Source organism: Calypte anna, chromosome 3 (genome assembly GCF_003957555.1).
Source record: "Calypte anna isolate BGI_N300 chromosome 3, bCalAnn1_v1.p, whole genome shotgun sequence".
Classification (NCBI taxonomy): domain Eukaryota; kingdom Metazoa; phylum Chordata; class Aves; order Apodiformes; family Trochilidae; genus Calypte; species Calypte anna.
The window spans coordinates 66656395-66669948 of NC_044246.1; the positions used below are offsets into that span (position 1 = coordinate 66656395).

Below are 13554 nucleotides of genomic sequence, written 5' to 3' on the forward strand. Positions count from 1 at the left end.
AAGCTATGCTTTTGCCTGATCACTGGTATATTTCTTACTATGTTTTTTCCTCCTGCATTCATCCTTCATCCAGTTATCCTCTCCACCGTTCTAAAGTTAACTGCTACAAAATATAATCTGGTGCTGCCTTAGTTCCCTAATTAAACAGAAACCAGCAATGCTGGTGTTGTTTGTGGGTTCAGAACTCTGAGTCCAAAACTACTGACTTGTTTATCTTGTCTGACCTGATGAAACTTGGGGCATGTCATAGTGAGGAAACTCTGTTGCACTTCAATGCAGACCCAGGTGCTGGCATCCTGAGTGCCAGCAAGTCTCCCATCTGTCATGGAAGCCAACATTGCCAAGAAGCTTTCCTCAAATGCCACAAGGGCAACTGAGTTTCACAGGCAATTAATTGAGTTCAAGATGTATTTAGTCTTGGAGAATACTACTAGTCCAAGCTAGGTGCCTCCTGAGGTTGGAAATACCTTAATCAGGGCAGGAAGATGTTCTGTTCACTCTCTGCATCACTCTGCCAGTTTGCAGCTGTGAGGCAGCTGCTGTCTCATTTTTCCTGAAGCTTTTGCCATTTCCCAGAAAGAAAAGGATCATAGGAAGATTCACACTATGCCTTCACATATGTTGTCTTGCATTGCAACCCAACACAATAGCAGTACCTTGCTCAGCACTTTTTCTTGTTTTGCATGTGTGTATCCACTTGCACACTTGTATCTGTGTTCATGAGAAGTTGCCTTGGTGATGATCTTCAAATAATTTTCTCATCATTAGAGTGATGTTGCTGGACTCACTTGATGAAAGGATGGGAAACTATAATGAGTGCTATCTGTTCATTGCAGTACACATAGCACTTGCTTGCTCTTCTCTTGTGTCAGACTTGCTCTGCAGTTGGGTTTCGTTTACTGTGAATGGCACCTTCAGCCAGGGTCATCTTGATCCATGCAAAATCTTCCCTTGCTGAGCCATCAGGCACCTCCACTAATACTCAAGTCATCAAGGCAGAATTATAACCAAAGATACCTGGCAGGCTGTTTGTGTTTTGCAGGAAAGACTGGGATACAGTACCTTGGGATGGCTGCTGTTGAACTCACAGTGATGTGGGAATGCTATAGCTCCCACTTCACTAGTTTTTCTGTCTGGCTCTTGTTCTGCCAGAGCTGGAGCAGTTCTCAGAGGCAGGGTGAGGGAGTGAAAATGAGAGGCACAGTAGCACCTGGTCCCTGAGTTCACTTAACCCATTTGCAGCAGGGCTGGATGTAGCTGACATACAGCTGTGCAGGCTATGCAGCTATGGGGCTTTTACTGTGGCATTCAGCTAAAGCTGTCCACACCACAGCAGGAGTCCTAAAGTTTCCCTTTCTCTCTCTTTACCTCTTCTTGGCTCCTGGCTGCTTCAGAAAACACTGAAGCAACTGAAATTGAAATAAACACAGCCATCACTGTATTTTGCTGACTTGTCTCCATGTCTCTTTCCTTTACTGATCAACTGTGCCCAAGGAAAGATTTTATCCAGAGAAGCTGGCGTTATAGATGTCCTGATTCACTTATTCTTTTGGGGATGAACTATGTGGTTTTTTTAAAGGCTCAGCCAGAGAATAAATAACCTTTCATTTGCCACCATTGTTCACATCACCTGATGATCTTTAAGCTTTTTTCCAACCAGAATGATTCTGTGATTCTACTATTCTGCTGCCAGCAGCTCCTCTTATGTACACAGATCATCCCTTTTTTTCCTGTTTTGTGAGCAGTCATATTTTTCCACTTAAGAAAACTGTTAAAGATGGACCTGTTTTCATTTTTCAAACGAAAGTGGAACAAGAGGTGCAGTCATACTGCCACTCTTCTTTTGGTATCCAGAGATGCTATACTTCCAACCATGCTATTTTTTTTCCTTTTAACAGTAAAATCCAGTAACATCAGGTAAAGACAGTCTTATCTTATGTGGATCTCTCAATAATATGAGCATATTCCTATGGAGTCTATGGAAAAAAACACAAAAAGCTGAACAACAATAATTAGATTCAGTTTCTTTGTATGGGAAACTAACTGTATTGTAACATTTGTATGACACACTGATTCAATAAAATTAAACACTAAGGGGTCATGGCAAGAATTCACACAGTTGCTTCTTTGTGTGGCAAACTGAGCCATCCTGCAGCACTGCACACCCTTTCAGTGGCAGAACACAAAGGCAGCATATGAAACAGGACATGGAGCTGCTCCACTGAAATGGAATTTTCAGTCTCAAGTTAAAATGAAACATGAAACCCAAAAGGGGCTTCTCTAGTTAGGGCAAAGCAAAATATTGGGATTCATATAAAGTCCTAGAAACAAAACAAACCAAATAAAAAAAACCTACCACCCCCCAAAACAACAACAACAAAAAGAAATTACACAAGCACCCAGGCCCTGAGCATTTTTTTTAACATGTACTTGTATCAGCATTTAGAGCTTTTCATGATTTGTTGAAAATTTTCCAACCAGCTATAAACTGTTAGTTTAAATTGTAATCAGATGCCACTAGAGACTCTTGAAGTGTGTACACCATTTCACACCTCTGAATCTGTGTGAATTCCCTCTTTCTTTCCCTCAATTCTCTAGTTAAACTCTTCCTAGAATCGATTTGTACTTCTGTCACATAGGAAGATAGGAGGGATGAAAAAAAAAAGACAGCTTGAAAAAATGAATGCAGTGCTCTTGCCACAGAGTGTCACTATTACTCCACATATATTCTAGGTAGTAAAATGGGAATTTGTCTACTAGTCTAGCTTCTACACATTTCACTTGAAGAATCTGTAATCTTACTATTATGACATAAATTATAGCATATATACTATACTCATTCTGATGTTTTTGGAACACAGTGAATGACTTATTAACTTTTTACTAATCTGGCCGGTTCAATAGGAAGAATTTTTAATGCAGAGTTGGGGTATACCACATACCATTTCAAAGTTTGTGATCTCAGAGCTTCAAAGGAAGGGTTATTTTTTTTTGTAAAACAATAAATGAGTAACCACCTGGTATGGACATCAGATTAGCAACCCAGTTTTTTGCCAATACAGCTCAACCAGACCAGGTATTTTTAAGCAAAACTGTAAATGATGGCAAACAATGATGAGTGCAAGGTTTTCTTCCAATCTTCAAGAAAATATTTTCCAGTTGGAATTGTGCATGGGTACATTTTCTAGCATCTATTCAAGTAAGCTTCATAAAGAACTCACATCTGAGACCCTGATTAGGAAATTAAGAGACATGAGGAATTTAGTGAAATGGTTATAAATGTAGAGGTATAGGACAGCAACTGGGTGTTTTTTTTTTCTCTGCTGACATGGTAGGATAGCCAAGGAGATAGTAAAACAGTCCTTCAAAATATTTTGAACTAGTCTGCAGCTGACTGACTAAATAAGAATATGAATTTTACATGTGCAAAGTATCACTCCTGTACGTGGATCATATTCATATGTTTATAACTTTTTTCTTTCCTCAGTGACATTTCTTGACTTCTTAAAAAAGAAAACAAACCTTTTTAACATCTGTACCTAAAAGGAAATTGATTTTTCTTTCCATTTCAGTACCAGAGGCAGTTGATTCCATTAAGACTGTAGTTTTGTCTGATACCACCATCAATATATCTTGGAGTGAACCTCTGAAGCCAAATGCACCTCTAGAATTCATCCGCTATCAATTGGCTGTCAATTTATTGCCTCCTGTCCCACCAACACCCTTGAGAAAAAGTGAATTTCCACATGGAATGCTTTCCTGGTCTGTCAGTGGGCTCCAATCTGGAACAAACAATTTATTCAAGGTACAATTACAGGACATATTACCTATTTGTTCACTAGACTGCTTTTATGTAAAGCTGAATTTGTGTTTTGAAAATATTAACTAAAAACTTGGCAGACTTCTGATGGCCTTTAACTACATAAGGAGATGGTTAAAAGCAGTCTGTCAATGTTCACGGCTATCTTTAAATTTTGAAAGAAAGGAAGTCCCATAGAACTAGTTAAAAAGATAACAAACCTTAAAAAACAAAATTATAGATCACTTTTTTTTTAACTTCAGTACTTTAAGTTATTTAAGGACAAACACAGTTTTACTAGAACTGTGTTAAGACATACATAGGTATTATTAGGATTATTTTAGAACTAAATTAAGGCAAAATGGCAAGCATTTGTTATGCAAGCATCTAAAGAAAAACAGGAATAAAAATGTCCTATGTGCATTTGTAAGACTAAAACATATTGCTTCTCCCTTTACATATGAAGTTAAAACAATAAATGATATATCAGGACAGCAGGGCTGTGACCAAAGTGACAATTCTGAAAGCAACCAAATAAACATGTTGGCTGGAGAATGAATATCACAGGTAAATAGAGTGGTTTTCAAAGTTCATGCATGGACTGGGAGAACAGTCAGCGGAGGGCTGGGGGGAATTTGTTTTGCCCTAGTTTTGTTTTGCCCATAGTTTTATGTAGTGTTTTTGTTAATGATTTGGATAGTATAGTGGGGTATACATAAATACACATCCACCTATACGTATGCATACCCAAATAGAGGTCACATTTGATAGTTCCTTAGTGAGAGGCAGTGTGCTAAGACACCTCCTCACCTTGTATTTTTGTGATTCTAAAAAACTACCCAGAATCTGATGTGGCATCTGGATGCCTGTGTAAGAACTTGTGGCATTTCAGAAAGGTCTAGAAAGAGAGGTTGTTTAGTAGAAAGGTGAAAGAAGAAACAAATAAGAGTCTCTGAGGAAGGAGATGCTAAGTCAGGTACTTCCAGCTTGAAGATGTGTAATTCTGCAGTTGTGAGGTTCAAATTGTTTCTATGCCTGTATCTATATTGCCTGAATATTATTGTCTTGTTTGAAAACAACTAGTCCTCCAAATACTCAAAGTTGCTAAATCGAGCTTTCAACTGGTCTGGCACTGTACAGTTCATCTATTTCCTTACTAGGTCCTTGCTTTTCATCCTGATGAGAACTGGTTTTCCGAAAGTGTCCCTGTTATTGCAAAAACTTTTGAGACGCCACTTGCACCTGACAACATAGTTCCCAGAAACACCAGTTTCCAGCTAGAATGGAGAGCTCCTCTGCAAGTTAATGAAACCAGCTTCTGGTTTGAGCTGCGTAAGGTAAAAATAACTCTTAGTTTTTTTCCAGAGCAGAGCAAATTTAATCCACTCCATCCTGGTGAGCAGAACAGGGTGGCAGGATGTATATGAAGAGTCTCAGTGTTTAATTTGGGCATGGTGACATCAGTCTTAGTGGCTCAGAAGGGGCAGGATGAAGGCGGTGTTTGCCAGGAACAGCGGAGAGTGCAGCTGCAGCATTTAGTGCTCCATATTGCCAAAGAACATCCTGGATGACCCCACTAGAATTCCTCTGGGGTCTCCTGTTTCAGTAGAGTCGTCTCCCTCTTTCCTCACTGCCCTCCTCCAACCTGGCTAGTAGTTACAAATCTTATGTCTGCTCTGCTCAAGGAAGGAAAAAAAAAAAAGGTACCCAGCTTTAAATACCATCTACACCCTAGTATCTGAATTTAATTTTCCAGTGAAAGAGGTTAGGAGAAAATGTTGAACAGAAAAATGGGCACAGTAGTGCAGACTGTGTAAGTGCTCTAGTGACAGTAGTGTGGATGGAAGCTTCAGATTTAATATCAGCACTACTGCACAGAGAAAATGTCGGGTGCTGAGCTGGATCATGTAGATTCCTTAATATAGATAAAGCACTTATTAGGCCTCCATGAAACATTTCCCATTGCTGTAAAATAAATATCATAGCACAATTCCACTGAACTACCTCCTTTCAATTGCATCACGGCAAGCTGAACTCATGGGTGCATCACAGAGATCTTGAATTACAAGCTGCACAAAAATAATCAAGGAGAAGTCTCTTTTCTTTTGCACTTTTTGGCTGCCAAGACTGGAAGGTTTTCTGAAAAAGAAAAAAAAAGAAAGGATGAAAAGTCTCATGAATGTATATATGCACACAGCCCCAGCCCTTATATACTCTCCCCTACCATATTGAAGGTGGCAAAGAAGTTAATCTACATAGGAATAGAACTGTGGCACATTTGCAGCAGAGCAAAAAAGTTGACCATGATAATATTTTATTTTTCTAGCTGCAAACAAAAAGTGACTGGTTTTCCCCTGCAAGCACTACATGCACAGCAGATCTTGTTTACACATGCAATCTCACAGGAACTCTTCCTTCAACCAACTACTTTGTAAGAGTAACAGTAGTTTATGTTACAGGAGTGAAAAGCACTTCCTCTTCAACAAGCTTTAAAACTACAGGTAAGCACATATTGTAGAACAAGAAGATTTTAAGACTGTTTTAAGGATGTGGAGAATCAAACAATATATTTTGTAAAATTTGTTCGGCACTGTTCTTATACTAAGAGCCAATAGTTCTGTGTGTTTGAAAAATAAATAACACAACACCAAATCTGCAAAATAGCAGGAAAGAAATGAGATTCACTTCCAGGTGGAATAGACAAAAAGAGTGAGGGTAACTGAAATTAAATGCCTCATCTGAACTCATAAATACTGATGAAAGGCTTCCTGTGAATAAAAATTTTGATATTTCTCCATTTCAAAGAGATGGCCAAAGATTAATTTTTATGTGGATTATTGATCTAGATCCCCAGTCTTCTCTATATGTAAACACCCATGTGCATGTCTGAATTTTGATCTTCACCCATTAGCCTTTTGTCTCTCCATAAACACATTTTTAGCATTCTTTTTCTTCCCCCTGTTTGGTTAAAGCTGGTGTTCCCAGTAAGCCAGGAGTTCCAAAAAGAGCAGAAAACATTAAGAACTCTGTCCAGTGGGAAAAGGCTGATGACAATGGAAGTAACCTGACCTACTACATCTTAGAAAGCAGGTAAGCTAAGTGTGCAGATACTCTTTGGCTAGGGACAAGCCCATCACAAATCTGCGTGTGTGCAGAGACTTCCAGTTTGGCTCTGATGGGAAGAGTGTAATATCAATGATGCAAATAGCCCATCTCATGGGATCTCTTTCTAGCTGTGATTTCCAGAAAATCCTGGAAAATGTGGAAGAAAATGTATACTAACAACATTTCTTAACCAACCCTGAAAGACAGGGATGTATTTGGATATATACTGGTGAATTAGAAGAAGATTTTGATATTTTCAAATAAATGTTTTCAAGAATTTAGTTTCTGTTTTCAGCTAGAATATATGTAGAATTATTATAGTGTACAGCAGACACATGGACAGGTGTTACAAAGTTGCCAGAAATAATCATAAGTATTCCCACCAACAAGGGATGATTAGATAATTTTTAAGTGCTCTGTCATCAGATGCAGACTGAAAGGGCTATATATGTCACACTTATTAGGCATCTATAATGTGCCAATTCACTCTTAACTGCTGCTCTAGCATTGGAAGGGTTGAATGGACAGGTTAGAGTATCTCGCTGTGGGCAGTGACTTTGAAATGGCTTATTTTTTGACCATGACTCCAGAGGGGTCTGTTTAAGGCAGTAAGTTCAAGGCTTAATTAATGCATTATTTTAAACTGAAGAGGGTCTATCTTCCATGATATTCCTTTGACACTGTAATCAGGAGTGATGGGGGGAAGCAATTTTTTAAACTCAGCTATTATTTCTTTTTCCTCAGTTAACTTGGTGCTTATGTATGCTTAGGAGTGACAGTGCTGTGGAGCCAGACATATTTTACCTATACAAGTTTTCACCCAGACATATTTTCCTGGTGTTGTAAGCTTCCTCCACATGGTTCTGTGAGTGTACAGCAGCACTGACTTGCAAGCTATGATACCACAATAATTTAGGTATGCCAAAAGCCAGTTTTTACCTGGCATGCTGTGGTTCAGTTAAGAAAGGACAATCCCTTGGCCTGTGTCAGGCTTGTACTTTAGCTGCAACATTTTCCAGGCTCCAACTTTTTATTCATGTCTGAAATCATAATGCACCACTGAGGTTTTGGGTTTGTTCTTTTTTTTGTTTGTTTGGTTTGGTTTTGGTTTTGGTTTTGGTTTTGGTTTTGGTTTTGGTTTGGTTTTGAATGTGCACTCCCTGATGTTTTGAACTGAATTTTGCTTTGAGCCTAGTTGTCCTTTTATGCCAGGACCAAAAATGTTAAATCAGTGGCATAGTATTCCTCCAGATAACATTTGCATAGTCCTTTGAAATAACCCCTGCGTCTCATACAGCTTTAGTAGAGGTCTGTACACACCAAGTACATGAACATACAGTTTTCCTGTCTCTTTCTGATTTAAAAGTATTTGACCTTTTTCTGCATCAGAGTGTGTTGGAAGAATGATTGATATGCTTATGAAGGTCACCACACATTACATATTACAGTCTTGTGTGACATGAAATGACATTTCAGATATGGCCTTTGGAGTTGAAATACCTGGTCTTCTTTTGGTTGGTGAATAATCAGCTCTGAATTTATTGTGAGCAATCAATCTCAGTCCAATGGGGAAAGGAAGAAATAGATTCAGCAGTCAGCAGATACTGTGGGAAACTGGCTAGCTAAAGAATTGTGTCTTCACTGCCAATGACCTGCTTCCTGTTTAGTTTGTGAAACCTGATGCACAAGAGCCACTGAACTACTCTAAGCCCAGGAAAGCAAAAATCTCTAACAGAACACAGCTGAAAAGAATTTTTGTGTGTGTGTTTGTGTGGGTTTTTTGTTTGTTTGTTTGTTTTCTGTGGTTTTTTTGTTTGATTGCTTGGTCTTGGTTTTTTTTCTGAAACCTAAATAAGAAGGATTTGTGAGGTGAAACAGGAGAAAGAGTATTGAAGCTTTCTAAGTCTGAGACATTATAGCATTTAATTTCCAATGCCAAGCTAAAGATGTGTGATTCCTAGCAGTGCTAAAATGGCATGGTTTAATGTTCCTCTCCACAGCCAAAACCTTGTGAAGAGATTGAGATTTCCTGCAGGTTGTGAAGAGAGATGTTGTGAAGGCAGTGGAGCTGAGGCAAAGAATGGCAGGGAAGCAGCAAACAGCAGTAAATGACAGCAGTAAATGACATACCTGTGTTATTTTGCTCTGCCCGTTGCAGGAAAAAGTCTGACAACATCAGCAAAGTGAATTCATTGTGGAAGGTGGTTTACAATGGCTCCTGTGCCAGTATTTGCACATGGAGGGCAAAGAACTTAGAAGGAACTTTCCAGTTCAGAGCTGCAGCTGCAAATTTGCTGGGACTGGGTGAATACAGTGGCACAAGCAAGGATATAATTTTGGGTGAAGGTATGTGCTGTACTTTCTTACTATGTTAATGAAGTCTTTTATGTAGAATAATTATACCAATTTATGAAAGACAGCTTCTATTTTATTAGTGATGTTGCTGCACGTGTAAATTAATGTGTCTAAGAGGTGACAATGTCACATGGTAACATTTATACAGTGATCCCAGTTGCTAGTGCTCATCCAGGCTCTTTTGCATGGAACAATGGACCTGAAATTTGCTTCTGTTCTTTTATACCGGTTTGTCTCTGAGGCCCTTTGCTCTACATTATAGCACTATTTTTGAAAAAAAAGACAAGATCCCACACTGGATATGGATGTGAGGATTATTGCTCATCTTCAGCCAGTATAGATGGATGCTCTGGCTGTTTTTGAAAATCCCATCTTGAGTGCTCAAAAAGTTCAGCATTTTCTCTTCCCATGTACACAATAGATCATCACCACAGGAATGGCCCAGAGCTGTGAAGGAGAATTAGTCTGACCAAATGTAGAGATCTACATAGAGCCTACAAGAGAGCTTGAACAAAGGAAGACATTTACACAGCTCAAGGATTCTCTCAGGTTTGCTCAGCTCTGGGGGATGATATGGCCTGTATACGCAGTCATTAACAATTTTTCTCATTCTATCTAGCAGATACTATGATCTCCCCAGACACCATCATTGCCGTTGCTTCTGTGATTGGAGTTGTGCTGGGATTGACTGTGGTCATACTATTCGGTTTGGGTAAGTGCCAGAGGTTTTCTCATGTCCTTAGTTCACTAGTCCTCTGTTTGTGGGAGACAAGTAGCCTCCATGTTTAGGGAAATGCTGAACACTTGCTAGGGTGATAGCCAGAAGGAATGTGTCTATTCTCATCCTTTGAGGCCTTAGAGATGGCTGGTTATGTTTTTATGATGGCTGGTGTCAAGGCCAGGATACCACTGCACTCCATCTTCAGGTATTTTTTGCTGTTGATTCCCTACAGGGAATTCCTACATCACAGGAAAGCTGAAAGAACTTTGATGTTCTTGTGATTCCTTATAAAAACTTGTATTTTATAATTATCAAGTTGAGAAACCAGGACAGTACTTCACTTAGTCATCGAAGGGTCCCTTTTTTTGCTTCTCTGGCTTTGTTCCTGAACAAAGTATGTAGAGATTACCCTGAGATGTAGATGTCCACATGTGGTATGATCCTGATCTCTCACTCCTCATCCTCTCCCTGAAATACAACAGCAGCAGCAACCCTTTGGGCTTGAGTCTTAGAATCATGGAATTTTTCAGTATGGAGAAGACCTGTACAATCATCCAGTCTAATCTTTAATGTAACTCTACTAACTTTGCTCTACCAGCTCACTGCTGAACCATATCCTTAAATACTGTGTCTATATGATTTTTAAACACATTCAGGGATTGTGATTCACATACAGAAGTGGATGATTGATTTGTCAACTCAATGAACAATTGTCTGTGTTTTGTGGGGAAAATACTGTGGCCAGATGTAGATTTCTTGCTTACATGAGCTGCTGGGGGATCAGAAAACAGGATAACAAAAAACCTGTAGCCTTTCAGCCTACTTGCGTGCCAGGATGCTCTCAGGGAGAAATATCTGACAGTCTGCTTTTTTGTTCCAGTATGGCACCAAAGATGGAAATCCAGAAAACAGGCCTTGCCTGGACAGATAGTGTTTATCAAGGAAGATAAAGAATTAGCTCAACTTAGGGGGATGTCTGAGACAGTGGGACTAGCCAATGCCTGCTATGCTATAAGGTATGTCCCTGAAGAAAATGTATTTTCAGGACGAAAACATCTAAGAGGGCTTCCCTGGACTGTTTCTCATCACTGTGCTAATCTCTGACACCTCAAGCTGGAGTTAGGAGGGGCTGCATCTGCACTGCAGGGCAGGGCTGCCCTGGGGTAGGCCCTGCCATGTTGGCTCCATGGTGTGCACCCTGGCCCAGGTTGCTCCCATCCCACTTCAGACCCTCATGTTGACAAGAAAGGCAAGGAAGAAGACCTGGTGTTTTCCAATAGATTACAAAACATCCCAGCTTCACTTGAGGTCCCTTTAAATGTACCTGATGAGACAAATAGTACCGTATTCATTTGATGAAGAATGTTAATAATGTTTCAAATATTCCTAAGTATAAACACGTGATTAGTATTGCTGTCTTGCAGCACTCTTCCTTCTCAAGCAGAGATTGAATCATTGCCAGCTTTCCCTCGGGACAAACTGAACTTGCACAAGTTGTTAGGAAGTGGAGCGTTTGGAGAGGTGTATGAAGGAACTGCAGTAGATATCCTGGGAGATGGAAGTGGAGAATCAAAAGTAGCTGTCAAGGTAATTGCAGCTGTCTATTTTTCTGGCAACAGAAGGAGATGGGCAGACCAATTTGGCTCGGAAGTTATACCATGGAAACAGGTGCTGACAGATTTGAGTACTTTCTTGCAGTATTTCTTGTAAGTCATTTAAAGCTGAGCGAGTGCCCCTATAACTACTACTGGAAAAGAATGTGTATTTAAATGTCTGTGTCTGCTTGCTTTACTTAGGTGCTGTAACAGTGGTGATGACCTAAGTGTTATTATACTTTTGCTTTCTGTTGAGTAGACTTTGAAGAAGGGTTCAACAGACCATGAGAAGAGTGAATTCTTGAAAGAGGCACACTTAATGAGGTATGGACAGGTTTGCCACTGGGCACCCTTCAAAGCCAGTATCATGGGAGAGTGGTGGCCTTCAAGAGGAATAAAAAGCAACACTTACCTCTAAAAAAATGACAGTGGCATTACTGGGGTGCTCTGTTTCTGCTATAAAATAAAATACCTACAGACAAATCTTATGAAAATAAATCTATAAAACTTATAAGGAAAATTTAGTATACACACTGCAAGTTCAGAGTCCTCACATCATGTATTTATTGGGGTTTGGACTGATGTATTTCAGTATCTTTCATCCCTTTAAAATATGTTAGTAGTTAGAGGAAACTGGGCAACCCTTGGCTAATCCCATTTTAGCACAATAAACTTATCCAAACATGCTGATGCACTGAAGTTTCACTGAATTTACTGTGGAAATTATTCTTTTAAAATGTGCATACTTACCACTAGAGGCTGCCACATACATCTTCTATTGAGGCAGACTTAAAATAAAGCATGTCACCAGTGAGAGAATTTCACACAGAATAGTCTGTGTGTCAGCTAGAAAACTGGTTTTCCAGAGTCTCCACAGAAACAAGAGTAAGTCCAGCCAAAGTTTTCAGCTGGTAACATAAGAGTGTGGTTTAATTTTCAGATGCACTTCTGCACTTCTCTGGCTTCAATTTCACAAGTTCAGATTGAGAGGCATCTGTTGAGAAATGAAGGTTTTTATATCATATTGAGAAAAAACAGTGTCATTAAATTTGAAATTGATTTTCACAGCATTGTTTTTTGTGTTTTCATATTTTAAAAAGTGTATTTTGCATTATTTGCCTTTTTCCACAGACTGTACATTGCATAAGGTTAAGAGTGAAGGCTTGTGAACACAAAAATGGAGACATGTCATTAAAGTGCAAATTCATGAGACAGAGCAAATGTTGTGTGTAAACTTCCTACATGCTGTCTTCAGTCTACCTGGCAGTCATAAACCCAGTTAAAGTCTCTTTTCTGTGCAGTATGGAAAATATATGTGCCTCTAGTTCAAGTCCCTGAAACTTGCCCGATTTTGCTTTATTTTAGAAGCTAGTGATCCAAAACTGAAAATCCTGGAAAAATATATCATTGGAAATCACTACATGTAAATGTAAACATTCATGTGGCCCCACATTTATACCAATACAATAAGACACAAAGAGAATAAAAAGCTTAAATATTATATATTCCCTGTAGTCATTAAATAACAATAATAAGAACAACAAAGCTGTGTGTTTTTATGTTTTATGTGCTTTAAATGTTTTTTTAAATGTGACTGAAGAATAATTTAGCTCCATTGGAGAGCTTAGTGATTTTTCTTGATGTTTATTTGTAAGGCCTCATAAATAAAACTAAAGGCAGAAAGGATAAATCGGTGGACCTGATTGTTTACAAACCTTGATATTAGATAATTACATGCAACTTTTACTTTGCTTGCTGTTTTGGATATTTATTCATGTTTGTGAAGTGTTATGTATGCTGTCCCTGCTAAGTGAGTTTATATATTGTTTCTTCTATAATTTCTGTGCAGTAGTAGGGAAATTTAGTTGCCTGCATTTCAAAAAATCATTTGATATTGGTTATTAGCGAGTCTTTTGTGTACAAATATATGTAGTAAATTCTTGGATGTATCCCATCACTTGTAAAGTAAGGAATGACAG

At 38.9% G+C, this 13554-nt stretch overlaps 1 protein-coding gene across 1 annotated transcript in view; it reads left to right on the top strand.

Moving 5' to 3' along the window:
- Positions 1-13554, top strand: part of ROS1 (ROS proto-oncogene 1, receptor tyrosine kinase) — a 72026-nt gene that overhangs the window by 39773 nt on the left and 18699 nt on the right. Inside the window, exons 30-38 of the mRNA XM_030447554.1 lie at positions 3573-3805; positions 4960-5136; positions 6126-6300; positions 6772-6889; positions 9063-9250; positions 9882-9971; positions 10861-10996; positions 11405-11567; positions 11835-11899. Of these exons, the coding sequence (XP_030303414.1) occupies positions 3573-3805; positions 4960-5136; positions 6126-6300; positions 6772-6889; positions 9063-9250; positions 9882-9971; positions 10861-10996; positions 11405-11567; positions 11835-11899 (1345 nt within the window). The remainder of the gene's footprint in view (positions 1-3572; positions 3806-4959; positions 5137-6125; positions 6301-6771; positions 6890-9062; positions 9251-9881; positions 9972-10860; positions 10997-11404; positions 11568-11834; positions 11900-13554) is intronic.